At 35.7% G+C, this 27922-nt stretch overlaps 1 protein-coding gene across 3 annotated transcripts in view; it reads right to left on the reverse strand.

Annotated features, from left to right (window-relative positions):
* The window catches only part of GXYLT1 (glucoside xylosyltransferase 1), a 34395-nt gene extending 11633 nt beyond the window's left edge, over positions 1–22762 (reverse strand). Inside the window, exons 1-8 of one of the 3 annotated variants that reach the window (XR_003253025.1) lie at positions 22550–22642; positions 14762–14936; positions 13774–13899; positions 12669–12920; positions 4260–4383; positions 3761–3933; positions 1966–2299; positions 315–762 (exon numbers count right to left, since the gene is read on the reverse strand). Coding sequence is in view for 1 of the 3 variants with exons in the window: in XM_026063000.1 (XP_025918785.1) it covers positions 2138–2299; positions 3761–3933; positions 4260–4383; positions 12669–12920; positions 13774–13899; positions 14762–14936; positions 22550–22602 (1065 nt within the window). In the remaining 2 variants the exon portion in view is untranslated. Of the gene's footprint in view, positions 1–314; positions 2300–3760; positions 3934–4259; positions 4384–12668; positions 12921–13773; positions 13900–14761; positions 14937–22549; positions 22643–22745 lie in introns of those variants that run through there. The other 2 variants (XM_026063000.1, XR_003253024.1) reach the window with 2 other exon arrangements.
* Positions 22763–27922: the final 5160 nt, after the last annotated feature.

Consider the following 27922-nt stretch of genomic DNA (forward strand, 5'->3'; position numbering starts at 1 on the left):
AAGCAGTATATCCTGCTATTTATAACATGCTAAATGTATGTCTCTTGAAATAAGCATGACTCACTGAGAAGTTTCTATCCTATGATAAATTTCAATATTAACCATTTTTGTTCCAGCCCAACACAAAAACTGAAACTTAAGTTGAAAGGTTGTTGTGTTCACATTCCATATGTTTTTTTCCTAAAATGGCTCATTAAGTTTTAAGTAAGATCTTCACATGCGTACAACATACTTAAAAATCAATTCAAAACTGAGTATTTCTGCAAAACAAATACAGAAAAAAAGGCCAAAGGAAAGAATTTGTAAATACAAACACACAGTATAAGTAAAAAAAAAAAAAGCTGAAGACAAACCGATACAAAAACAGTATTTATGTAAAAAAAATAATGGATTGCAAGTTATAAATCAGTCACTAACAGTATTTACCTTCAAACATTTCTAGATTTTCACACTCAGAAAGATTACATAACAAGGAAAAGAAACCATAACTACATGCAAGATGGACTGTCTTCCATTTTCTATCCCAGACATTTACATCCTGAGCCAGCAGGGTCTGGGAACAGAATATAATCTCCATTTACAATGTAGTGTGTTTTTTTTTTTTTTTTTCTTACGCATTCACCTTAGCTCACATAGAATCTAAGATTCATTGGAGACAGGCAGCCTTTGACAAAGAAATGGCCACAAAAATTAATTTTCTAAGATGGGATGAAGGTGCAAATCACTGAGAGCATCTTCAATGCTCAATACACAGGAACGTCTCTGAAATCCAAAAAAACACTTTATGAAGACTTCATCTAAGTTAGGTTATCCAAGTTCAGTTCAAGTACACTTGTACAGAAGTATACTTGAACTGTATACTTGTATACAAGTATATTTGAACAGAACAAGTTCAAGTACACAAGTATACCATGCAAGTTTAAATAATATTTTACTGTTACATTAGAACTCAGCCTTTTTCTTCATGTGCTTCTCTCTGAAATTTATATTACATAACAGAACATGTTTTTTCATTAATAAAACTACAGAAGAGCCTAATCCTTATCTGTTGTAAATCACTATCACCCTATTGGTATTAACGAAATCATGCAGTTGAGGATCTGGTCCAAGACAAATTTAAAGCCATGTTATTAAAAATATATACTAACAGGAAATACCCTCTATGAAACCCATCTGTTATGCAGTCTGATGAAGTATCAGCACTCTTATTACAGCTCTTCACTTTCAGGTACTAAATACTCCATAATAATCATCACATAATAATTCTTAGTAATGAAATAAGACAGAAACAGCTTTCCATCGTGTTTTGTCTACTTCCAAAAATGCCCTGTAAAGCTAAAAAAACATATAATATTTTTAAAGTATTGTGAGAAAAACAACTTCATCTTGCATTTTTGCTAAAAGCCAAAAACCCTCAACTCAGCTGTATCATTTGGGCAGATGGCTCAATGACCTTGAAACAAATGCTGTATATTAAAACAAAGTCTCAGTATCTACAGACAGGAAAAACTAGTATCACATACTAGTTATTCATTTCTCTGAAAATCTTATTTATAGTGTGCAGTTTACATCTAAGATAAGTGAAATAAGATTGTCAAAACTGTATTTCAACATGTAAGAGATGAACATATAAAGGCACATACAGATTGTCAATGGTTATATCACATTTCTTTGAAAACAGAGTATTTTCTGCACTTGTAAACAACTGTGTGCTCACACTTTTAAAGTGAGGTTAGTGCTGCTGACTCAATTATTGCTACATTCACAGTTTAACATAATTTTAGACAATATGAGGTACACTCCCAAATACAGCCATCTTCATTTCTCCCTCGTTCATTTGATCATTAAAGATAACTGAATTATGCAGACTAAAACTACTGACCACAAAAGTCAGTAATATATAAACTCATCAGATCCAAGATAAACATTAGCAGTGATTAAACGTCAAAAGAGCAAAAAAGTCACCTTTGCAGAAAAAAAGTTCCTATTCTTCATAACATGAATATTTTCTTCATTTTTATGTACACTAGTAAACTTTTATCTGGGCACATTAAGAGCCAATTCAAGTCATATTAGACCTTCTGCACCTTCCAAACAGCATGTAAATTCAGTCTCTTTCAACAGCTTGGCGTAAGAATCACCTTCCCTTTGATCTTCTATCATACAAATCTCTTATGCTTTTTGTTAGCTGCTTTATGAACACTTTGTATACTCTTCCACAGTACGTATGCATTGTTTTCTGTAATTCCAGTTCTAGGGGCTGTAACAGGGAATGAACCAGGTCATCTCCAAATGAATACTGTAAAGATAAGATAAAAAAATTAAAGATTAGATGTTTTCAAGAACTCACGGAGAGCTTCTGAATACAACATTTAAAAGTCATGTCTACACTACAGAAATATTCTCAAATGCTTTCAATAAGCCTAACAGATGCACTTTTTTTTTTTTGGGGGGGGGGGGGAATAAGCAAATGAACACATCCAGACAGGCAAGGAGGAAATTAAAAATCAAGTTATTAAATTAAAAATTTACAGATTAAAATGATTTCTAGTTTTGTTTGGTAACCAGTTACTTTCCTGAATGAAACGTAACTTTTAAAGAGTACAGTTCTTACCAAATTATAATGAAACAACAGCATGAACAGTAAGTAGTACTACTGAAAGCAGGAAGTTTCATTAAACTGAATGATGGTCAAATACACAGTATGTTTAACATGGACATGAAATAAAGAAGTCATTAATTCAGCACTGCAATATTTTTTATAAACAAATTATAGTCTAAAACAGCATTTCAAAGTAATGTAATTTTGTTCATCTTATTACCACTGGATCAGCAATGTTTTATACACTCTCCCTGGCATATTCATAAACCAAATGGGATCATAAATAAAAGGAAATAATTTTTTCTTCTGTTTTTGACAATACTCAAAGGAAGCAAAGAAACCATATTTTTATGGAAACACATTCACTTTCTGTGCAATGTATTCTCAGACTCCCAAAAGTACATTTCTTCATTTTTATATCTATATGACAACACGTAATAAAGCACCATTAAAATATACTATTGATTTTTGAAGGTTATACACACACAATAGCCTGCTACATTAAAATGCGCATCAGTGCTAAATTTTACAGCTCTTCAGCAAGTACACTGATGTAGTGATAAATGGTTTATTAGAAGACTTATTTGCAGAATGAAAAGAAGTCATTGTGCTTAGTATTTAAAGGAACAGCCATATATTAATACACTGAATCTCCAACAGAGATCAAAATACAGCATAAAAAATTGTTTTCTAGCATCCAAATCTAGCTACAATAAAACAGTAAAAAGTTGCAGGGAGTTTAAAGTCTTTGTGACTAAGGTTTCTTTCTGCATTTTAAAATCTCCAGCAAAATGAAGTTTCAGGTGCTGATCTCCACATGCTAATACAAATATAGCTTATTAAATACATTTATTAAAGGAATGTGGATAAAGATTTTTAAATAGATATGACAGTTACAGGCAATGTTTTAGAATCCTAATCTAGATACGGTCTATATAATGTTTCAAGAGATTTTAATCACAAAAGAAATAAACTAGAATTCTATCCAAATAGAAAATGACCTAAATCAGTGAAATGCTTAGGGTTACTTAGAAGAAAAAACATTACTTCTATTGCAGTCAAAGTGAGTATGAACAAAATCTACAAAATGCATGCAGCAGTGTAAATAAAAGCACATACCAAATAACTTTGTACAGGGAAAATGCTGAACACACTTACATTTTTTATTGCTTCATACACAGCCCTAAAAGTCGGTTGTTTATCATCATGGTAAACACCTCTGTTTCCATGAAGAATAAATATACCTTCTTTTTCAGCTTCCTTACAATTGCTTCCATAAATGCAGTGGTCAGGTCGATAATTCCATTGGCAAGGAAAGACATAAAGACTTTCTGTTCAGAAAATCATAAGAACTCTGGATTAAATATCAAAATTGTTTCAGGAAATACATTAATTTTTTCTCTTTTTTCTATTTTAAGATTACTTCATATACTTACATACCATTGTTTTGAAACCTAACAACTAATTACACTTAGTAAGCTTTAATGGTTTCTCTCAAAAATCAAAGTAAACCATGTTTTTTAAAAAAAGGAAGGAAAAAAAAAGCCTTGAACACTTTCACCAAAAAGTCAGTTGAAAAGAACATTTTTCTGGATTTTAGAACATCGTACAAAAGATCGGTTTTGTCATGTTAGACTTAAAATCAATATGAATTTACCTGGATTGTGAAAAAACATAATGTTCAATAGATCCTGATCACCCCATGTTATGTTTAACTTGTACTTCTTCAGCAGTGGCATAAGCATTTCTCCCCACTGTAACCGGACTGTTGTCATATCATTCTATTAAACAAAACAAAGCAAAACATACACACATTCATGATGATTATACCTATAAAGGAGAAGCCCTACAGAATCACAGTAATTTGCTTTTCAAAGCTACAAATCTCCAACTTCTAAAAGAATTTCTTTGTTTTAAAGAGATGATCATATCTAACAGAAATAGTTATGGACATCTCCAGTATGCTTTACTTCTCATTTAAATATTGTTTTAGGGTAAGCAAAATCATAAATATCTCCTACTTAACTGCCAAATACTTTTGTCTTCAAGATTTCCCTCAAAAACATCTTAAATCAAGAGTTCTAAGAAATAGCATTTTTTTTAATACAGCAGTAGAATCTAAGACAAAAACTACATTTAATAGACGTGTGCAATTAGCTGAGCACCATTTAAATCACCACTCTTCAGATTTCACACTTCATGCAATTTCTCTATTTATCAGAGGCTGACAGCACACACAGTTTTGAACCACAGGTTTGAAAGCTAACTTTAAACATTCAAAACAGATTAATATAAAATTAATTATTGAATAGTTCCCAACACATACGGCTATAAAAGATTAGCTACAAAGCAATGTATAAAAATATAGAAATCTGGAAAGGTTTTCAAAAGATTTTCATCAAGCAAACTAATTTTTAAGTCACTCAACCTTAACTTCCGCAACAAAGGCACAATTTTTCACTAGCAAAGGGTACTAAGATTATAATGCAACAACTGTTTCTTATTTCCCAAATTTCTGTTTTAGCTAAAGTCACAGCCTTGTGCTTCAAATTTCATGGGAAAAGGAAAAGGAAGTTCTTCTAAGCGTTGGGCTGAGGAGGTCTTCCTCAGAGTAAGCGGGCCTGCATTGAACTCAACATTACCACAAATATATTATCATCTGCAGTATAACAGGTTGCAGATTCTAAGGCTAATTTCCTATCTTTGCACCGCACTTATGCTCAGCTAGAACAGAAAAGGAATGAGGCTGCTCACTCAATACCTCCTATTTCAGTTGGGAAAATGAGGATGGAATAACAATGGGTCCTGATGAAAAAAATTCCTGAAAGAGTATAGACAACTCTTGATTCCTTTTAAACAAACTGGCAAAAAAAAAAAATAGAACTCCAGTGCAGTTTGGGATCTGTCCACAGAAACACCACGTTTTGAAACGGAAGGGATTACCTGGGGTACCATATTCAGTTTTCAAATCTTAATATCAAAGACTTTCCAAGTTTTTCACTGGCAAATTAGAAAGCACAAAAATTAGTTTTTAAAACTTTCCTCAAATCATTTCAGTCATCAAATATGAAGGGCTTTCAGAAACAAAGACTAAAAAAGAAATACTATCAGACTTCAGGCAGGAACTAATACGAAAAAGATCTATAGCTTATATTATGTAAGAAGCCAAACTGAATGATATTACAGTCCCTTCTGCCCTTAAAAATTTATGGCTGCGATTGCAAGTATTTGACGAGAGCAGGCAGGAGAAACGCGCAAGAGAATTCCTCTCTAGCAAGAGCCATCATTAGGCTCAGTGCAACGTGGTTAAGCAAAAGAAAACACAGGCTTAATACCAAGCAGCTAAAACCTTCCAACAAGCAAATCAGACTGCAGCACAATGTATAAAGATTACACCCTCACCTCACTTTGCCCCTCCACAGAACACTGACCTCAGGTTTAAATTTAGACTGAATGCTTCAAATTAAAAAACAAATTAAATTAGCTCACTGTTACCAGGATAATCATAAGAGAGCATAAAGTAGTAAAAACAACAACAACACTTTAGAGCAACCCATAAAGATATTATTTTAAATTGTTAGAGCCATCAATTCATACAATTTTCATTTAACCCATGCAGTTTTAATAACAGTGAAACGCAGAGTATATTCCAGACAATCACATGGCCAGATGTCTAGAAGCAATACTACTTGACAAATAGTGCTATTAGATTTAAGAATTAGAAATTCTAATATTTCAATAACCTTTGCATAAATAGATAAGAGTAATATATGAATTTATTAACACTGATGTATAATAAAACCAGTGTAGGAATCACACCAAGCAAGGGAAATTATTCAAATATAACTATTTGAATATAACTAGTTATATAACCTCCTTGTGCAAAATTCTAATCTAACTCGTAGCAAGGTTAAACAGAATGTGTACAATGCTTGAATTCAAACAGAATTGATGACACAAAAGCTCTTCAAAAGTTACTCAAGTAAACATGAAAAATACTATGACAGCTACATAACAACTTCAGTGTTTCCAGAAGATAAAACTGATCTCCAATATCCAACAAATTACAAAGAAAGATAAAGAGGTTTAAGAAAGAAACGCAGTGGTGGGCATTTCTGTGGTATTCTGAGATGCCATTAAGCTGATACAGGCAGGCTGTATGAACCCTCAAAGTCTCATCTTTTTTAAATGGAGAGGAATAAACCTTAAGTAAGAACAAAATATGCATAAAGAAATTAAGATATTCACTTACGTGCTTTTGTTTTATTATAATGTTTTGCTTGAATTAGTTTGGTCAGTACTGATTTCTGTCCCAGAGGACTGCTGCCTTGCCAAGCCTGAGGTCAGACCTACAACAGCTGTCATGTTTAAACTGTAGCACCTAGTATTGCCTCCCTCTTAATTCTTGTAAGAAAATACAGTGTTGAGGGAAAATATTCAAATAAATCTTACAATATCCAAAGAAACTGGAGTTGCAGTTCCGCAAACAACTGAGCCACTTTTAAACTTTCTTAGTACCAAATGAGAGAAAGCTGTCTTCCCTTCCTTCTGGTTACATGATGCAATCTTGTTCTTGTGTTAACAATGTACTGCTAACACTTAACAGATTTTTTTTTTTTTGTGAGCTGATTTACTTCACTAACCCAGCAGAAAGCTTTCTTTTCGCTTCTGTTATCAAACTTAATTGGATCACAGAAGGATCCGACAAACACCAGAGGCAAGTACAAAGTAAATAGCAAAAACAGGGGAAAGCAGCAGGCAAGAGACAGGGATCTCCCTTTTAGAAGAATTAGCTTTTGCAGGCTTACCATATTTCCTGGAAATGTAGCCTTAAGCAATCCTGAACAGTCACAAAAATTATGTATAATAGCTTAGGTCTTTTAACCTTCCTGAACTTTGGTCTTTTCTGTCTTAAGCATATCCATGAACCACTCCTTTGCCCACACTATCTGGAGTTGTTACTGTTTGGGGTTTTTCTTCCTTTTTTGAGCTCATTCCTTTCCACAGCTGCCTAAGTCTCAAGCCTTGTAACACTAAGTATAGCAACACTGAAATTTCTTTACGAATTTTGCTAGAAGTTATTGTTCTCTATTCAGTCTCACTGGTCTACATTTTGTTTAATCACCATCTCTGCAGTATATGCTATGTCTCTTCCAGTTTAAAAGCATCTATATGTAATAAATACATATATAAAAAAGTTACCTGCTGTTACTTCTTCTACCTCCTAAACATTCTGCTGTATTTTACATTCCCATTTTCTAATTGTTGCTTAAACTAGAACACAGGCAGGCATCAGAAACTTCTTTACCAATTCTACTCTTTTCTTCAACTAGGCACTGCACAATGCATACACTCTACCACTATATTCTTTGTATATAATATATATATATACACACATATAAATATATACACACACGCACATACGTGTGTATGCATACCCACACATTCTCATAAAACACATAAAAGAAAGATAAATAAGACCATAGGACCAAGAGGAACAACTTCTATTAGGCACCATAGCCAAGTGGCTAGGAAGCTTGCCTAAAAGGGAGAGACCTGGCAGTCCTGAGAACATTGAGTTTTGAATATTGAGTTTGGATAAAAACAAACTTAATCCTGGAGCGGTACGTGGAACTACAGGTTTTTCATTACCCAGAAGGGCATTATAGCCATTGTCAGGTTGTCCGTTTTATTTATTCATCTTCTGGTTCCTTCTGACTCTTACAAATCATTGTGACAACAGAGGATAGATGCTTAACACCCTCAAGCATATTAGCCTGTAGTTTGGGGCTGGAGAAGCTGTAATACAGAAAGAAGCTATAGATTCAAGTCCATCAGACTGGAGAAAAGCCCTGAATCAGAATTTTCACTTTTTAGACAAGTGTTCTAGCTACTAGTTAGTTATGCAAAAATGCGGAGATCTATCATTTTATAATACAGTGTTTAGGACTACCAAAACCTAATACTGTCAGTGTATGATGGATACCTCCAAAGTTCGGAAACACAGCCATTGCTAAATTCCAGACTACAACAAAGATTAAGCAAAATTCCTCCCTCTAGGAACTAATATCTAATTCTGCAGCTACCCATGCTTACAAGGCATTTGAGGTTTAATTTTCACAGGTAAATACAAATTGTGTCTAGATCAGCCCCAGCTTGAGCAGTTTAGTGCCCAGCTAGCATCAAAACCTTGGTGCATGGTTGGGGCTTAAACATTTCCAAGACGTGTTGTACAGAATCTTTCCCATAGGTTGGAGAATTGAACACAGTACTACCATACTGCAGCTACATCATTACCTTCCACTACCTTTCAACCAAATCCTTGTCTGTCTGCCTTTAAAACTAATTAAAGCTATTGTTAACTAGAACACTTGTGTGTCTTTATGTGACTTTAGAGAGCAAGAACATTCATTGCAGTAGAAACCTGCTATAGATGTTGAACAGCACAAGGGCTTGAGCCAGACTCTTTCAAGCTAGCAGTATTGTAGACCACTCATTCAGTCTCTCCCTCATCTCTCTTGCCTTATTTACTTCTGTGTCAGGCACTAAGCAAGCCATACAGCCTCTGCTCTTCTCACTTTCTGAATCCTAAAAATATTCCCTTCTTCTCCTTCAAGGCTCATATATCAGGGCACATGTCAAACTTAGTTACTGGTGCAAGACAATTTTCATCTCCAGAAATGCAACTAATACCCACACTCAGTGGAAACTGAAAAACAGGCTAAGCAACAACGAGAGCCATCCATCTTCCAGACTGTAAAGTTCAGCGTTTAAGAGCAACGTGGCAAATGCTTCCAGAATTCCAATTAAGTCCTGATACCCAAAGGTGCTTTTAGATGGGGGGAAAAAAATGGCAAATTCTTTGATACAGGGTGAAGAACTGGCAAGGGAATATACCCTAAAGAGTGAACAATTCCTTTTTGGAATAATTTCCAAGTCTAAGAAGTGCAAGGCTTTATCAGCCCCATTTCAAGCAAGCTTAATTTTCCAAGGAAAAGCCTTAACCCTGAAGACAGAAATTAACAAATTCACTAGGATTCACTCCCCCCCCCTTTTCTTTTTTTAAGTAAATGTCTCTGAGCTAATTAAAGGAAACTGAAGTCTCACATACAGTCTATAAGACTGACACTCAAATTGTCAAAACTTAGCCAAGGTCTAAAGAGCCATCAGTAAGTCAGTCACGCTGGAGAAAAGTGTCCATCCCTACGAATTCAAAGCTTGAACAAACAGCAAGTACCACATTTGCTAGGAATATAGAAAGATCTGAAAATGAATGCCCATAGCTATATGCTTATCATTTGCTTTACAAGGGCCTGAAAGATGCTAGGATGAGGTTTTAAATTAAGAAATGTATCCAAAAAGGACATTTCATAATGTTTCACCTGAACCACAAGATCAATATATTTCAAAGGCCCACGCACCCAAACAATTGACGTGTTTCTTGCTTGAGATAATCAGGGTAAGAGTCCAAGAAAGATGTACATGATGAAAGCAGAAAAAAAGGTATAGGAAGGGAAGGAAAAAGATGAAGCTAATGCAAAAAACAATTTCTCAGGAACCAAGATAAAACTGCACACTGAAAAGAACTGGTATGCAAAACTTGCTGTCTTTCTTACTTATGCATTAAGCAAGAGGGAGGTAATATTTATGTGCATCACTAGCCTGAAATGCTTTAGGAATAACCACAGCCCATATAGGCACATTCCCAGACAAGTATGAAGTCCAAGAGACAGAGGACATGCAAGAACAAGAGCCAGAAGTATATATGGGTAGGACAGGAAAAGGAAAGTCTAAGCTTGAAAAGACAGTAAAGACGTGGGATGATGACAACTAATGGCAAAAGGCAGGAAGTGCTGTATTTTTAACATTTCAAACAACTGGAGTGGGGCAGGGGAAAGGGTTATTTGATTGCATTTTCTAATTTTATTAACTAAAGACATCAGAAAAGGCTTGGAATCACCTGATATGCTGTTGGGAAGCTTTGCTCTGCTTCTGCCTCTCTTGTTCAAGTGCCCTTTCATAACACTGAATATTTGGCATACTTGCACAGCACTGGGTAGTTACCTCCAAATTCAGTTCCTGTCCCTTAATTGTTCAGCCTGCAATTATTCAAGCAGACTTGCTTACTATAGTCTATATTGGACAATTTGAGAAAGAGCAGTAAGATGAATGTTTCCAAGACAATTCAGGATGTTTTTGGTTTCAATTCTCTGTGCCAGTTATGGCACACAATCTTTTTCAACACAGAAGGAAGTTCAGTGGCCCACATAGCCAAAGAAACTGGACATCTTAAGCGTACTGAAGTTTACCAGCTGGATTCCCAGAAACATGTATAAATTTGTGCCTTGTTTTAATTGTGAACCAGCCTGGCTAAAAAACTGAGGTCTTGTAAATCATAGATATTCATCTCCATAATAAAGAGCAATTATAAAAAAGTTCATCTGCCATAAGGCTGGTTTTGGTTCATCAACCTCACAGATTTCAATGCATAATAAATACAAAGCCTGGGAACAACAGGAATATGGAGCTGATATCCTCAGGACCTGGAAAACATTCCAGCTCTCTGCTAGCAGGGGAGAGCTGCAATATTCCATTTTGAACTTCTAAATATTCATGAACAGTTTCATCTACCTAAATTTGTGTTATAGACTTAAATTTTAGGAAACCACCACAGTCTTAGGTGTTAAAGAGAAAGGCACTTTTTGTTATCCTCTAGAGAACTAGAGTTACTTTGAAAGACATTTTTAGTATCCTACATAATTTGTGTACTTTTGAAAATTTTAAATCTATTTAAGACAAATGCATAAAGTTTCCATTAAATTGATAACTTAAGAAGTACTGAGAGGCCCAACCAGAACTCAGAGCATGAATAAGACACCATCCTTATCTCAGAGTTTACCATATTGAAAATATTTCAGTATACAGAAGTGCATTGTCAAAGGTGTAAGATGCATGCAGTTTTCAGTCCCCTATTTTTTCCTCCTATAAGCATACTGCTTTTCAATCTTTTCCTTTTGCTAGATGCTACAATTAGGAAAACAAGCAAATAATAAAATGGACAACACAAGATTTCGCTGATGATATATACACAAAAGTTTTCTTATTGGATAAATTAAATTTTGTAACTATTATAGCTTTATAATTCAACTACACAGGAGAGAATCCATTCTCCATTTTCTTTAAATTCTTTGTACTTCCATAACAAAAACATATTACAAGAGTATTAAGATGAGTGGCAAATATTTCCTAAACTTGAAGAAAGGTAACATTTACTGAAAGCTTATGTTGTCCTTCTTATGGGTGCCCCGCCCCTTTCAATAGTTTTTGACTACACAATCATTCTTCACTGATCAAACCTCTTTCAGTGCTTAATTTTTAACGTGTAAAATACAGAGAGAACAACTTTTTTTTCCTATCATAATCATGCAATATTGTTTTTGTATTTATCTTTCAAGCACATAGAAAAAGCTTCACATCTGTGAAGCAATGACTATTTCTGTTGCTGCATACTTTGCTTAAGAAGTAATTTCATAACAAAGTTATTTCTCTACAGCAACTTGATGGTGAAATAAATCAAAAGATAGGTAAGTTGATAAGCACCTGGTTACATTTTAAAAGACCAAAATTTAGAAACAGTATAGTTACAATAACTTACTAAATGTTTTAGCACCACCTCCTGGTCATGTAACTATATACACACATTTTTTAAGTCTATTTTACATTATTGACAAATTATTTTCTGAGATCTCTGATGTGAAGTGAAAACAGTAAAATATCTACTGACAAACGTAATTTACAACAGACTGTATCAAGTCACATGATCTTCCAGAATTCAGAAAAGAAACAATCAAGCAGACTTGAGAGGCAGCTATTTCATGTTTATAGTGAATGATATTAAAAAAAATACAAGTTAGCTACCAGACTAAACAGAGCTTATTTTTAGAGCTTTATTTCAATTACAAGAGAAAGAAGTATTTTGAAAATTATTGTTCTACGTGAATTCAAAACATGACTAGAATTAAAAGAGGTAAAAACACTGAAAATGCAATGGAAGTAACATACATACCTTGAAATATTTTCTTCTGATACGTGTCATATTCATTAACATGACTCCAGAATTTATTCCAGTGACTCCATAAAATGGATGTCTAGCAAAGCGATTATACCACCCGATACGAGGTTCTTCATGTTCTGGTGCCATTGCAGCAATTTGCGTGGAGTTGAACTTTCTCAGGAAAGACCAAATATCATCAACAGGTCTCAAAAATAGGATGTCAGTATCAACATACAATAGTGAATCCACATTTTTGAGGATTAACTGTGAGGGAAAGAAGTTTAAAGTCAAACTTTTAAGCAGTTTTGTTGAGCTTCTTTTAATAATACAGGAGTTATTTGTGGGGAAAATTAACTGCCATTCCACTCCCTTCCATAATAAAGTTTAATATATTTTTTTCACATGCAAGTAAATGCACTTCAGACTGACAGCTTGCAGTGAAAAAATTGTTACCATTCCCTCTTATCTCATTTTGGACAATTTTTGTAGAGTGAAACAGAAGTTTTATGTAGGACAGTAACACAAAAGCACTCAGTCCATATTTTATATCCTGGGGCTCCTCGGGAGCAGGTTGTGGGCCAGGTGAAACATTACAGTAAAAGGAGCTGCTCCCTCACTTCCCTATGCCTCTGGTCAAATGATGGGAAAAGTGTAAGGGAGATACAGAAGAGAGAGTATTTGGAAGATGGCTGCCACTGCTACAATTCACCTAGCCTGAAGTACAATTTCTGAGGAGTCTCATATCAGCAAAGAAAAGGCTGCATGAAACACTGGCTACAATAGCCTACTACTTTTTCCAGTTTTCTATGACATTTCTCAGACCTGTGCAAGCATGAAGCTTTCCAAATAAATGAGGAGATGGGGTGTGACAAACTTTTCTTACCTCTGAGAGAATGACATGAACCTACTACAGGTCAGACACTCACTGAGGATACTGTGCAATGGAGCAAGTGTGAAAAGGAATTTTATTCCTTAGTGTATTACTGTCACAGAAGAATAAGGTTAAATTCAGAGTGTTTCTGGAGGATGTCACAGAAGTAACTTTTAGGAGTAGCAGTTTTTCATTAAAAACAAAGAAGTTAGATTTATGTATTGTCCTATTAGAGATTAAACTTACTGGCAAGAATAGCCTTTGTGAAGCACATGGCTTAAACAGCTTCTTCCATTCTGCTGCACTCTCAGTTGGAAATGTTATTGGATATAATGTGTAATTAACTTTTCCTTCATAGGGGAAGTCATCAAGCTGGGTGAGAAAGAAGAGATCATAAAAAAAAATTACTTGAGTTCTGTTCCACAATAAAAAAGAAACCATTTCCTATTTACATTGATAACTGAACACAACTGCAACTCCTCTCTCCCAAAATAGAAATGCTTCCCGAACTACAAAAAAACCCTGTCAAATATTCAAAATGCTTAAACAGAAAGTGGCATCTGCAGGCCACTATGATGAAAACAAATCAAAAGATATACAAAAGTAAGAACAAATAAAAAGTAAATGCATCAGAAAAAACATTTACTTTTTCCTCTTAGCTAGTTTCCATCAATTAAGTCTTTCTCAAACTAAAATAACCTTATCCAACTTTGCCATAATTACTCAAAGTTATTTCAAGCGCAAAAATAGTAAAACCCTTCACAGATATGTATCAGTATATTTCTAATAATGTCACTCTGGTCATAATGTTATATTTATCAACTGAAAGTTGCTAAAATAAGACATAACCACACCTACCATCTTCAGGGACTGATGTTTCATTTTGTTTAGACAATATAAGGCTGACTCATACTGTGAGCACATGGATATAAAAAGACAGATTTTATTTTCTCTCAAAAAACTGATTTTAAAGAAGCTCTCAAGAAGATAATTGGTTTCTGTTCTGAACATCAAGTTTGTATTAACAGATACAAGGTGACAAATCAGGAAGGTTAGGAAAAAAATGTTAAAAATCGCCATCCAGTGTTACAAAAGATCTGCATATTAACTTATTTTTAGACCTCTGCATTTTTACCACTATAGCCAACAACTATCACCCATGTTAGCAGAAACATTGTTATATATTACTCCAACTGTACTACAAATCAATTAACTACATGACTTGGGTACTTACTATGTCTTTGAAACTCTTGTGCAACTGGTCTTCAGCAAAAATATGAAATTGGAGTGGTTTGATGCTGAAAATAATGGCTGATCTCAACATAGTAACAGTCTCTTCCAGTCTTTCACCACAGGCAACCACTGCTAGATGCATTTTCTCAGAAGGATGTGTTTTCATATAATCATATCTAACACAAAAATATTTTTTCAATTGACATTTTTCCTAGCACAGGTTTAATCAAAAGCTCTATTTACTGAAGCATGCAATCTAACAAAATATCCTTTATCTTCATTAAATCAGCAAAGGAAAACTCAAACAGAACATACTCATTTGTAGGTTTAAGTTTAAGCCAAACTACTCTTATTTCCACTCCACACACCACCCCAGCCCATTAGGGAGAAAAAAGGGATGAAAGTTCTGTACAGATACTAGATATGACAAATACCAACATTTATTTCATTAGAAAACTTACTCTCCATTAATAGCAAGGAATTCCATCAAAACAGCCACATTAAAAGAAAGATGATGTAAAGTTACATCAAAATGTGAAAGGACAACAGCACATTAAATCTGTACATTAACTACTCTCAGATACTCCAACCATGTGTGCTGCTCACATCCTTGAGGCCACTACAAGATTTGGGGGTTGGGAAGTCATTTCTCCCTCAAGTCAGTTGTCCACAGGTATAGTGAAAAGTATATGGTATTTATTATACAAGGTACATTTAAAAAGCTATTTCATTATTTTAACACAGTAGGCTAAAATTAATCATCAGGTAAATTGTATTATCTTGGCACAAACACTTAGGACATATTAAATCTAAAACTGTTTTTGCCTGGATTTCATACCCAAGTAGCAAGAAAAGCTTTCAAAGGTATTAAACAGAGATCAACTTGAAGTCAATCAAGTCAACTTTTAAAACAGTTGAATATTCTACACTTGAGTTATTTGCACATGACTAAAAGGTAGGGGGCTATTAGCATCTGAAAGGTTTAAATTACAGCCTTCCAAGTTACACAGATATAAAATTCTCTGAAGTTAGAAAAGACTTTCCCTAAACTAATGACAGTAGAGAAACACTTGGCAAACATACTACCCATTCTTAGAAACTTGCCAAAAAGAGATACACTTCGAAACAAAAACTAACAGATGTGACTCCTAGCATGTAATCTCTACCCAATTTATTATTATTATTAAAACATGTTTAAGGATGGAGTTGGGTACAGATTTTCCTTTAAATTGACAAAAGATACTATGGGAATATACCTTTTTAGTTAAAGGCACAAAAAAATCAGCACATATAATTTTGAATTCCACAAAGTTAAATATAAGCAAAGATATCTCAGTGAAATTGACAAAGTTTGAGGCCATAAATAGTAGCTGCATTTAAAAAACATTCTGAGCTTTGAAGTAGATCAAGTGCCCTGGAACTAACAAAATCCACAGATTTAAGATTGATTTAAGACTGACCGCATGTTTTAGTTAAAGCTTTATGAAGGTTTGAGGCATAAACAACCACCCATGGAAGAAAGACCTCTCAGGTAGGATTCAGATGAAGACATCTAAATGAAGGTGCTGACGTGAGATTGTGTGCAAGCTCTCATTATAGCCAATGGAGATCCATTGAACAGGCAATGCAGTCTAAACAGCAATTCATCTTACTTCAAAGTAAACACCTAGGGCTTGATTCAATTGATTTACATGGACATAGTGCTATTTAATATGCCCTAGAATATCCCACCTGACCTCCAGATGCCAGTCCAAAAGGACGAGGGTGTCTCAAAGATCATGTTATATCTAATAGTTCTATGTACATGTTTAGGATACCCTAATGCTTCTCACATGCACAAGCCATTTATATTTCAGTAACTTAATGGCTGGTCACCTGGACCATTCTCTATGCTTTCAATTATGATGACAGTTTAAGATCTGCTTGGCACAGCCACCTATACACACACATCTACATTCAGATGATTTAATCCACAGACTGAATGCTATTAGAAACGCTGCAACAAAATATGAAAAATTAGTTCAGGTTAACAGAAAAAAATATATAAAATAGAACCGTAACTGAGGCATGCCATTCAGACCTTTATATATAAATAAAGCTAATTTAACCTATCATGAAGTTGGCAGCTGATATAAAGAAGCAAAGCAAGCTGAATGTGATCAGGGTAGCTGAGACCCACATATGAATATACTGCTGCATTCTGAACAAGCTGCAAGCAGCAGATTAGCCTTATCACTAATCCACTGAAAAGGGAATTACAACAATTAAGCCCTGAGGTCATGAGAGTCTACAGTGATATTGCAAGTTCCTGTGATAAACAAGGGCACAACCTACATAAAATGCACAGCTGAAAGCCAAGTTCCTGAACCACATGTAACATGTGGCCTTCCATGAATAAGGTATGATAAAAAATTATGCCAAAACAGCTCTAAAACACAACACTGAAATTCAAAGACTGTATTAAATCATTTCTATATCCAGTGACATCTGCAAACAAAAGATTTCTAGCTGAAGTACCAAAACCAATCTGATCGTATTATAATGCCTTTACAGTCGCTTTGTGCACATGCAATCGCTGTTCTTTGAGTCCATGGACTTTGTGAGTTCAAATTTTTTATTCTGTGCTTAAACAAATAAATTTTTGAAAGGTAAAAAACTTTAGAAAAAACTAATAAACTCCACTGGATTTCCACTTTGAGAACATGGGGAAACAGCTAGACACAGATCCATAAGTCCACAATACAAAGCTTTATTCCTGGAGCAGATGCAGCAAGAAGCCCTGGGAAAGAAAAAGCAATAGTTCTCTATGGGAACCATCTACTAAGAAAGGGATGAGACACATGAGGTCTCAGAGACATATGGCAGCAGGGAGACTCTAGAATTGTGGGTTTCATTCCAGGCTGTGTGAAGAAACATCCTTTAGTGATTTTAAGCTGCATCTGACTTCCCTGCACACAGACCATCAGCAATCACAACCTTTTTTATAATCAGGCCTCAGTACTGCTCCTCTCTCTTTACATACTCCCCTCCACTTCCACCTGGAAATCACTGCCCCACCTCCATCCAGGGCCACTGCTTATAACTCAGGCTAATCTTCCACCACCAGCATCATTTCATCACTTTGTCCTTCTCCTGCCATTAGCAGCAGCATGAAGAGTTTGCTAGCTTGACCTCTGCTCTGTCTCACTTTGGAATTAATGTGCCCCACCAGCAAAGCCTGTTATCTGTGCCATGACTCCTGTCTCATTCCCCTCTTTAACTATGCACGATTTTGGGCCCTCCCTGATTTCCCTTCAAAATTATCTGCCCTCAACTGCTTCCTTCTCTACTTCTCCCTCCTGACTTTACAGCCTTCTGCAACCCTTTCTTCTCCCTTCTTCTCTCCATTGCTTTTCACTGCAGTTAGCCATGCAATTACCTCACCAAAACACAGCATACGGAAAATCTTGCTCATGGAGGCAGCCACCTCATAACGCCCTAGGTTGGGTAACGTCTAATGAAAAAAGATTATTCAGATGATACAGATTTGTTAGCCTTTCAGTAACGGAGCTGACTATGAGTAAAATAAAAGTATTTTAGGAAAATTCTAACTTGTTGAATCTGAGCAAGTTTTCACAAGGATATAGAAAACCTCACAGTTCTGGTATCAGAGCAACCCCCTTGTTGAATTTCAAATCTAGGTTCTGAAACACGCAAGTTTTTTGAAGTGATACTTCAAAACGTTTTTTCTAGTATTTTGGGAGATACTTTAAAAAAATCATCCAGAGGCAACATGAAAAATTTCAAAATACAAATACAGATTTTTATATGTACATTTCTAATTACTAGCAGCCTGATGTAGTGGTGTAGAAGAACTTAGTGGAGAAGTTGGAAAGACCACCAACAGAATGAGATACAAACCATACATTTTAGTAAGGCTTTCTGATGAACTAGTAAGAAAAACTTGGGATTCCTAATTTCAAAAGAAAAAAAAAATCTCTGACAATTAAAGTGGAAGAGTAAAAGCAAAAAATGCACCTCTAACCCAATACTGAGCAGGGAACCATGACAGGATATGGAGAGTTGGGCGTTTAAGGACAAATAAGAGAACTTTATTTGAGGAGTCTAATTTGAAATCAGAGGTAGGAACAGTAAAAATAACAGAAAAAAAATCTCTCAAGAGAGCCAAAGATACTCCCACCAGTTTAGGAAGCACATTAAAAGACATTCCACTTTGACGCTATGAGAGCAAAAATACATACTTTAAAACATGGTGCAAGCCTGGCCATGAAGTATTTCTGTGTTGAAGTGTATATATTCTGTACTGATTAATTCTGTTGTGTGGTTAACAACCTCTGACAGGGAATATAGGTGGATTTGCTCATTGCATCTGCTACGACAAGATTTTTCTGAGCCTGTCTGTCAAAACACTACATTATGTTTAAAGAGGTATAGCCTGATAGACTGTATATTAAATTAGCATTTCTAGGTTAATTAAAATTATGAAGTAATAATTTGCTAGTAAGCTACAGTGTTACATTTTGACTGGCTGTATCTTTCTGGAACCTTCACTGTATCCCATCCTAACTTCCTGGAAAAGATATATATATATAAGTTAAAATATCCACCAGCTCCATCAAAATCTTAGCCCTGCTCCCTGGACTTTCCAAAGAGTACTGCACTCAGGGTCTACTGCATGTGTTTCAAACAGGGCTCCTCTATTCTTTGTACATGTAACACATTAAGAGCACAAATCAAACGGTACCAAACCTTCAGCAACACCCAGACAGACATAACTAATCCTGTATACAACCCCATCTAATTTGTGATCCTTAAGCCTGTCCTAGTCCCAAACTGCTTTACTGAGGTCACAGTAGAACATTTTCTTCTGCTATATGTATATGCTGCCTTCTTCAGAGCTCCAAGCCTTCCAGAACAGCAGAAGTATTACAGCATCTACTGTGACCTGGGTATCATTCAAAGAGTTATGAATGAAATTGAAAGTAATTTTATTCTCCTTTTTTTAAGCACAGTCAAATATAGGGGCACCGGTATTATGGAAAGCCATGAAGGAACTACAGTCAGCCTTAATTCTGCCTTAAAATTTTATGCAGCGGAGTTCCTTTTACCGCTTGTTGATCTACTGCTAAGAACTGTTGCTACTAGGAAAAACATGCCTAGGAATTATCAGGAAACTCCCTGCAAAACTCTACTGGCAGTCGAGCTGTCCTCTCTTATTTCCTTAACATAGCTTGGAAAGCCAAGGAAGGAAAGATTAGGATCCAGGTATGGAAAGCACAGAAAAACATGGATGACTGAAGCAATAAACTCACATCAGTAGATGTTGTTCTTTCAAAAATTTAGTCTGGTCCATCGAGGACACTTTTAATAAAACTGTAGGAGTTTTGAACAATTTAAAGTATTTGTTAGCTGCTGAGAAAATCGCCATCATCAACTTGCACCACTAGTTTTTGCATACAACATCTATATATTAGATAATGGTAATATTAGGATATAAAAACTTTTTAACAGGTTACAAAAAAAATCTTTTTTAATTTTTCTGCCTCAAAAAATGGCTTCCCTACACTGGTTCTGATATCAAAACTACAGTCCTGCTTTTTTTGGATCACTTCTTTGTATTGTCTAGAAAACCAGCATCAACCATGAAATACGGAACTTCCTAAAGAAGGCTGCTTATTAAAGTCTCTCAGTTCTTCTTCAGCTTCATTTAACTAACTTTCCTTGATATTATAACCAAATAACTCAGGATGCCTGGTTCAGCTCTGTTGAAAGCTCTTTACACTTATGAAAAGAACAAACAGAAGCCTATTGCAAATTTGTTTTCTTCTTTGGTATAAAAAGCTAACCACATTATCAGTGTAAATATTTTCCCCCTACAAGTCTTCTGACAATTAGCATGGAAAATGCAAATCATATTGGTTAGAACAAGCAGGGCAAACATTTTCATATAATCCTCTATTACTTAAAATCTGGCTATATTAAACTATACCATGATACAATCTCAGAAGAACAAATGGTGGGTATGTAAATAGAATATGGATGGCTTACTTATCACTTTTTTTTTTCTTTTTAATCAACCAAACTTTAAAGAGCCTGACACCCAGTAGTTTTTAGTCACCAGAAGAGAAGCAAACTGGCAGAGCAACAAAACCTGCACAAGTTAAAAAGCACTGTTAAACAGCTGTTAAATCAGTCCCACATTTATAAAAAGTAGGATCAAGGTATCTACAGAAATTATCTGGATTTGAAAGTGAGGAAAATCTATTTTTTCCCAGCTTCTTAACTTTTTACTGCAGTACTGAATTAAAATTAAGTCAGAAGGAACTGCAAGGTACTCTTCCACTGCTGGCCCCCAGGTTCCCATTACTTACCTTGAGCCTGGTGGAAAATCAAGAAAGGAAGTTTTCCACCATTTCAGTGAGTTATATTGTCTTGTGGAGGGTTTATGTACATCACCACAGGCAACAGGGTCAGGAGATAATGAGATCCTCTCCTTTTTCAGCAACAGACAGCTGTTAAACTGGCTCAGATGCCCGCAGATGAAACTTAAAATCATATCCTGTCCTTCAGCTAAGCACAGGCAAAGCACCTACTCCCTCCACCACAAATGCACTGACACTTGGTTTATCCCACAGTGAGTTGGTTAATGAAGCTAAATTCCCAAAACCTAACCTTTAGCCACAAAAAGACATGAATTTGAGTCCATTCAAGTAGCTAAATCAGCTAAAGGGAAAGTCAGACGAAACCCTGTGCCAAAAGAGGAAGAAGCGCAGGCTACCAAGGGCAGGAGGAAAGACACAGCAGTCCCAAGCTACAGTTCACTAACAGTCTAAATCAACCTAAGCCAACTCTTCAAATACCTTCTCTGCAATTACAGAGCTCAAAGACACTTGAAAGCACACAAATAGGAATATGGGACAGATCTAAAGTCCTTTTCCCATGGTCATCATTTTCAATAAAATTTTAAGTCTTGTAAAACTCACCTTTTTTTATTTTTATTTTTTGCTTTGCTTTCCCTAGAAATAGTCAAGTTACAGACAAAGAGGAAGAGATAACCATATCAAAAGACGGCTTAATCAAATTTTAAATATAAGAAAAATTAACTTACAACATTGGTTATATACTGAAAAGAACTATGCTGGTTATGGAACACATCTAGTTTAAAGCTTCTTGCTTTTCTGACAAGCTGCTTTCATAATCTGACACCCTAATACATCTGAACAACTGCACCAAAACATTTAAATTTCTTGTTAAAGATGCAACTCTAAGGACATGTTATATATCTTAATGTACTGTAGCTTAAAGCGCATTCAAAAATAATTGTTTCAGCACTTTTGGATGGAATATTCTCATGAAATCCTATAAAATAAAGGAACTTCAATAAAAAAAATGAAGATTTAACTACTAAGCATATCTGCCAGTTTTTATTTTAAGTTACATCACAGGTGTTACCATGCAACAAGTTTTATTTATCAAAAATTCATCAACAACTTTTCATTACATTCAGATGACTTTTTACCAAGGTTAGGAAATCTCTATTTAAGGAAATAATAAAATAGACAAAATCTATTCTTTGTAACAACACTTTCAGACTAAAGTGTTCAAAAGCATAGTTAATAGGACAGAAGGAGAAAACCCAGCTGAGGATTACTGTATTATAAGCACAAAATAATGCATGTGAAGCAATCAAAGTATTTTGCTTTGTCAGCTTGCTAAATAGCCAAAAATACTTATTAGCTGCACCTGTCTGCAATTGAATAATGAAGTGCTATTTAATGTCAGAGCCTACCTAAAAGCAGCTTCCCAAAAGCAGTTCATTCCACAAACATCAGAGGGCAGCATCCAATAGGAATTCCAGAAAGATACAGACAAATTCTTACACCTAACAGGATAAGACAGAAATAACCTATATAAATGTTACTGATTTTATGGCAAAGTTAAATGGATTATTTTCTAGCTCAAACGTAACTAGAATAGTTAATTACCTGGCAGAAGACTGCCTACATAACAGAGCCTGGATAATCAACTGCTCATTAAGACGATGATAAACTAGCTGAAAATATACACAAAAGAGGAGGTATTAGGTGCCAATTAGGAGGAATTATTTTAAGGAAGGAATGGTCCCCATCCTGACTTTAACCTTTCCTCTCCATCCCATATATTTTCAGAAAGAAAAACAAAGTGATGGGATTTTTACGGGGGTCATCCTATGCTCTCTACTTAGTATGAGCCCATAGGCAATGGCATGAAAGGCAACACTTTTTTTGCTGCAGAGAACTCTTTAACCTTTGCAATACGTGTGTCTATTTCAAGCAGAGGAGTAGATATTTCATTTTCAAAGAAACATTGTCCATTTAAACACAATCCCTATTTACCCATGACTCTTTATTCCATACAAACCTGCAAAAATGATTTTTAAGGAAAAAGGGGTTTCAGTGGCAAGGAATTCCATTGTTTCATAACAAAATGCAATACAGAAATAATCACATCTGGTGAGTCTTCCTTCTCCATATTAATGACAAGGCTAATAATCTCTTGATTTGTGCTACACTAACAACCAAAAGAGCAGGTTTTACTGGTCCACCACAAAATTTTATGCAGCAGTAATAGATGAAATATTTTAAAGAGCAATAGAAGTGTATATTCAAAGGTTTTGGTGAGGAAATCAACATCAAGATTTAAAATTATAAATGAGGAAGTGGAATATTTCAAAGCAAGGAGTGACTTCCTATGCTCCATATTCATGTCCTGGTGGCATGATGCCAATAGTGTTTACCCTCCTTTGAAGGTTAGTGTCTGTAAATGGAAGACATGGGCAAGAAGGAAAACCACACAGAAGTTTGATAATAAGATATTTTCAAGGACCACAGCACAGAAAACTGAGCTGGAAGTTAGTTCTGCAAGTTTGAAATCAATCAGCACCATCTTGGTAATGTCATCTGAAATTTATAAAAGCCAATGTTTTGTGAACACCAGATTTGATAGATTAATGTAGTATCAGCAATGGTAAACTATAATTTCTTAAGATTGACACTTGTGAAATGACTGGTGTTCTTATGAGGTCATTTTTCTCAAAACCTCATTAAGTGTTGGGAGGGAGCAGTCCTCTGGTAGGGAATCTGGGAATTCCTCATATGCTGTAGATACAAAGGTAAGCAAAAGTATTAGTGAAATAATTCTATATTGTGACCTAAGAATGGTCTCCACAAATAAATATCCATGTATTGAAAAAGGTAATATGGATTTTGATCTCTGGGGAAAATAAACAGTATAAATCACAATTTCTCTCTGCCACATTCTTTCTTACATTAATCTTGGTGGCTTTTGAAAGAATCTAAGGCACATTAAAAACTTCTGCTTATCTGAAGAACAACCTTTACAACCTCCATTGTGTACCTTTTTGAAGTAACTGTCTCTCACTAGTTTTAGGGCAAATTAATAGACTATCTCTCCAAAAAGAGTCTTCTACTTTGGAAGATTATTTATTAGACAGGGGTTTCCTCTTTCGGCTGTCATGACAGCTGTATTTTTCTTAGCTGCCTTAAGCTACTATCTTATCCAGACTAGCCTGGCAACAGGCAAGTTTAAATTAATGATGAAATAAGTGATTTCTTGGCTTTCTCCACATTAGGCCTTTCCCATATCCCATTTAGCAATATGGCAGGGTTGTCAGTCTTGGATTTTGGATCATAAATTTCCTTTGTTTCAAATGAAAACTGTTACCGTGTTAAGATACACATGTATAATACTGGAAGGCAATTTACCTAATGCTAGACTAAGACTTTTTCCTGCAAAAAAGTCTCTTTCAATTGATCATATACTACAACATTCCATAAGGCTTTCATATAGAAAGGAATAAAAGACTGAAACCAACAGATGGCATTTTCTTACTGTTATTCACAATAATACAATTTTAAAAGCCATTCATCAAGGTTTTTTTACTTGAAAGCTAGTAGAATAAATGAGAAAAGCTTAGAAGACAAATAAGGTGTCACAAGTGATGTACAAAACTCACGAGATGCATTCTCTCTTCATCAAAACAGGCACAGCGATTATTACCTGAAAGAGCACTAGTCAGGCAGTAATAGTCACCTTCAGCATTAAGGTGGGTATTTTGCTCCTAAATATTAGATTATGTGATTAAAAGCTCATCTCTATAAACACAAAGGAAAAAAGGAACAATGACAGGTGGAAGAAATCCAGCAATCTAATCAGGGCCTATGGAACACCGTGACAACGCTCCTCCCAAACCTATCACAGGAGAGCAATCAGCCCACAGTGGGAGACCCACAAGATGAGTCAATGGGAGAGGCTCTCTGGATCACCTTACAGGGTGTGTGGGGCTCATTATGGGTCTCTGGGGAAGAGTATTTTAAGACCTTGTAAAACTTATTAAAGTAAGGGGTTTGGGGAAGGATGACAGCAAGAATGTTTAGGGGAAGGACCAAAGTGAATTGGGGAGAAACAAGCATGAAAAAACAGAGGAAGAAAGGGATAGAAGGGGCTGGTCACATGTGAACAGGTTGCTGGTCAGTACAATTGGCCTCATCAGCACAGTCTCCTTATTAAACTCAATTTCTATTTTTCCTGAGTGAAAGAGTGCTCTGCATGCACCTGTGTGTATGGAGGCATAAGCGCCAGCACCTGGAAAAGGGGCCATGGATGACAGGGGCCCACAAGCCTGTGGTGCCAGCAACTGGAGAGAGTGTTCATATTGCATATGGGCATATATGTTGATGTGTGTAATCACTAGCAAATATCAAACCAGACTAGCCAGTAAGTAGGACAAGAGGCTTGGGAGCCAGGTATCAGAGAGGCCGTAAATCTAGGACGGACTTTGCAGAGATCAGAGGGTCTGTGTTGGCTACTGAAAGAACCAGGAGGTCCAAACCAGCTACCAGATTGACTGGGTGGGGGTCCAAGAGTTGGCTATCAGAATGATCGGGGGTCCAAACCAGCTATTGGAGGGAGATTGGTGTTTGAGAGTTAGCTAGTCTTAAGACCTTAGGTCTGGACCAGCTATCAGAGAGATCCATTTGCATGTGTGTGAGGCAACTGGGAGACCAAGCCATCCAGTGGTCAGCAACTGTGGAGCGTCTAATGTCAGTTACTGGAGAGATCCATAATGGGTCTGTGTGTGTGAGCATGTGCAAGCAGGTCCAAGTACCAGCAACTGGAGTTGGACTGCAAGATTTGCAGGTTTGCATGCGCAGGTGCCAGCAACTGGGGAGACCAGTGGACCTCGGGGCCAGGTACTGTCTAAGGCCAGTTACTAGAGGGATCTACACTGTATATATTTTTACTAACAGGCTTTTATCCTGATCAGCCAGAGAGAAACAGGATCAGGCTGCTTGTTGTTTGTAGTTGCTCAAGTGCTGTGTTTTCTGTGCTGATCTGTGTGGTCAACCATATTAATATATATGCATGCACGTACTGTGGGCATGTGTGCCTATTGGGAACGCGTTTGCAGCCTCACTACTGGCCGGGCCTGGGGACACAGAGCTGAAGCAGCTTCACCTTTATCAGACTGCTGGATTCAGCAACTCCTAACACCAACCATTGTCAAAAATATAAAAACAAAGAAATACAAAAATACAAAACTCTAAAAACATTAGGATCAAAGACAAGCATTCTCAAAGATTTGCTTGCCAGTTCAAGGTACTTCTTCTTTAGATAACCAGCCATTTAATCATCTTTAACTGGTAATTTAGCTTCAACATAACTGGTTACTAAAAGTTTCAGTCTTACAGACATAGCAAAGGTGTCTAAGTTATGACTTGAAAAGAAGGATTCAGGACAATCTTAAATTTATGTGCAAAATACTTACCAATGCATGAGTCACATTCACTAACGCCCAGAGTTCAAACAAGGCAAGTTTTAACCTTAAAAAACCCCCAAAATAAGTGGTAAAAATGTCTTTTTGTTAAGCGCAGTGGTGGGCTTACAATTAATGGAGATCACAACTTTCAAGTATACTTTTCAGACCAGATGGCATATTTTCTACTACTATAACTTCACAGTAAATTTAACCGTTTGTCCAAATGGTCCAGGTTACAATCAACTAATTTGAGGCATGACTAATGCACTCCTGCCAGTATTGAATTAATGACATAAGCCTAATCAACTGCAAGACTTGACTGAGTTCTTTTGGTGGATCTCCTGCAGTATATCCTACAACATGCAGCAAAACAGGAAGTCTGCATTTTTCAGTTCCTTCCTGTTCATACTGACAGGAATCAAAAGTTGAGAAGATAAGAGCTGCTCAATTCAACTCCCAGTTGTATTGAGAAGTTCTGATTCTCCTGAAGAATTTTTCCTGAATATCTGCAGCAATATCATGAATTTGTTTGAATGTATTGTGTCAGAAAAGAAATAGTTTTATTAGATAGCAAACAGCAGATTCCAAATTTAAGGTTAGATGTCAGACACAAAACAATCAATATTTTTCCAGTTAAAGAGTTAGTGTTCCAATAAATTACAACATTGCCATGTAAAACAAGATTTGTTAGTCATCTTAACTGCTTGACAAATTCAGTTGATTTAAAAAAAAAAAAAAGAAAGAAATTTCAACTTCAAATAGCTCAATACTTTGTCCTGTAAAAGTTTTACTCACATTTTGAAATGTTTAGAAGTTTCTAAGCCAATTTCTTAAGGCACAGGAATAGCTGAGAAGCATTCTGGTGAAAGTGCTAGTTAAGTTCTGACACAGAAAAATAGCTGCATATAGTGCAAGGAAAGAAAAAAACTCTATTACAACCACTCTACTGTGTTGTCTGAGCTTGTGAGCATACTTCCTACACTATTCCATGCACTGTAACCCACTTAACTCTCCCTTTAGCAGGATAGTTAGAAAGCAAGAGACAGATACAGTCAGATATCAGTGTTGCACATAACAAAACAGTGTATTTGGCTAGAAGAAAGTGATGAAAACCTATAGCATAACAGAAACTTACTTCAGTAAAATTGATTGACCTCACTGAATTCATGAAACCAACTACAGACCAATTACTGCTGTTTCCCAAACTTTCCATTAGGATAGCACTTTTTCTGGACATTATATGCTTAGCTGCAGTGGCAATATCAATAAAGTTAAGTGAAGATTCACTTCTCATAAGTAGAGTTACAGTCCTTGAATTCACTGATCTGAAAGTATGTGGAGAAA

Source organism: Apteryx rowi, unplaced genomic scaffold, assembly GCF_003343035.1.
Source record: "Apteryx rowi isolate R43461 unplaced genomic scaffold, aptRow1 scaffold_198, whole genome shotgun sequence".
NCBI lineage: Eukaryota > Metazoa > Chordata > Aves > Apterygiformes > Apterygidae > Apteryx > Apteryx rowi.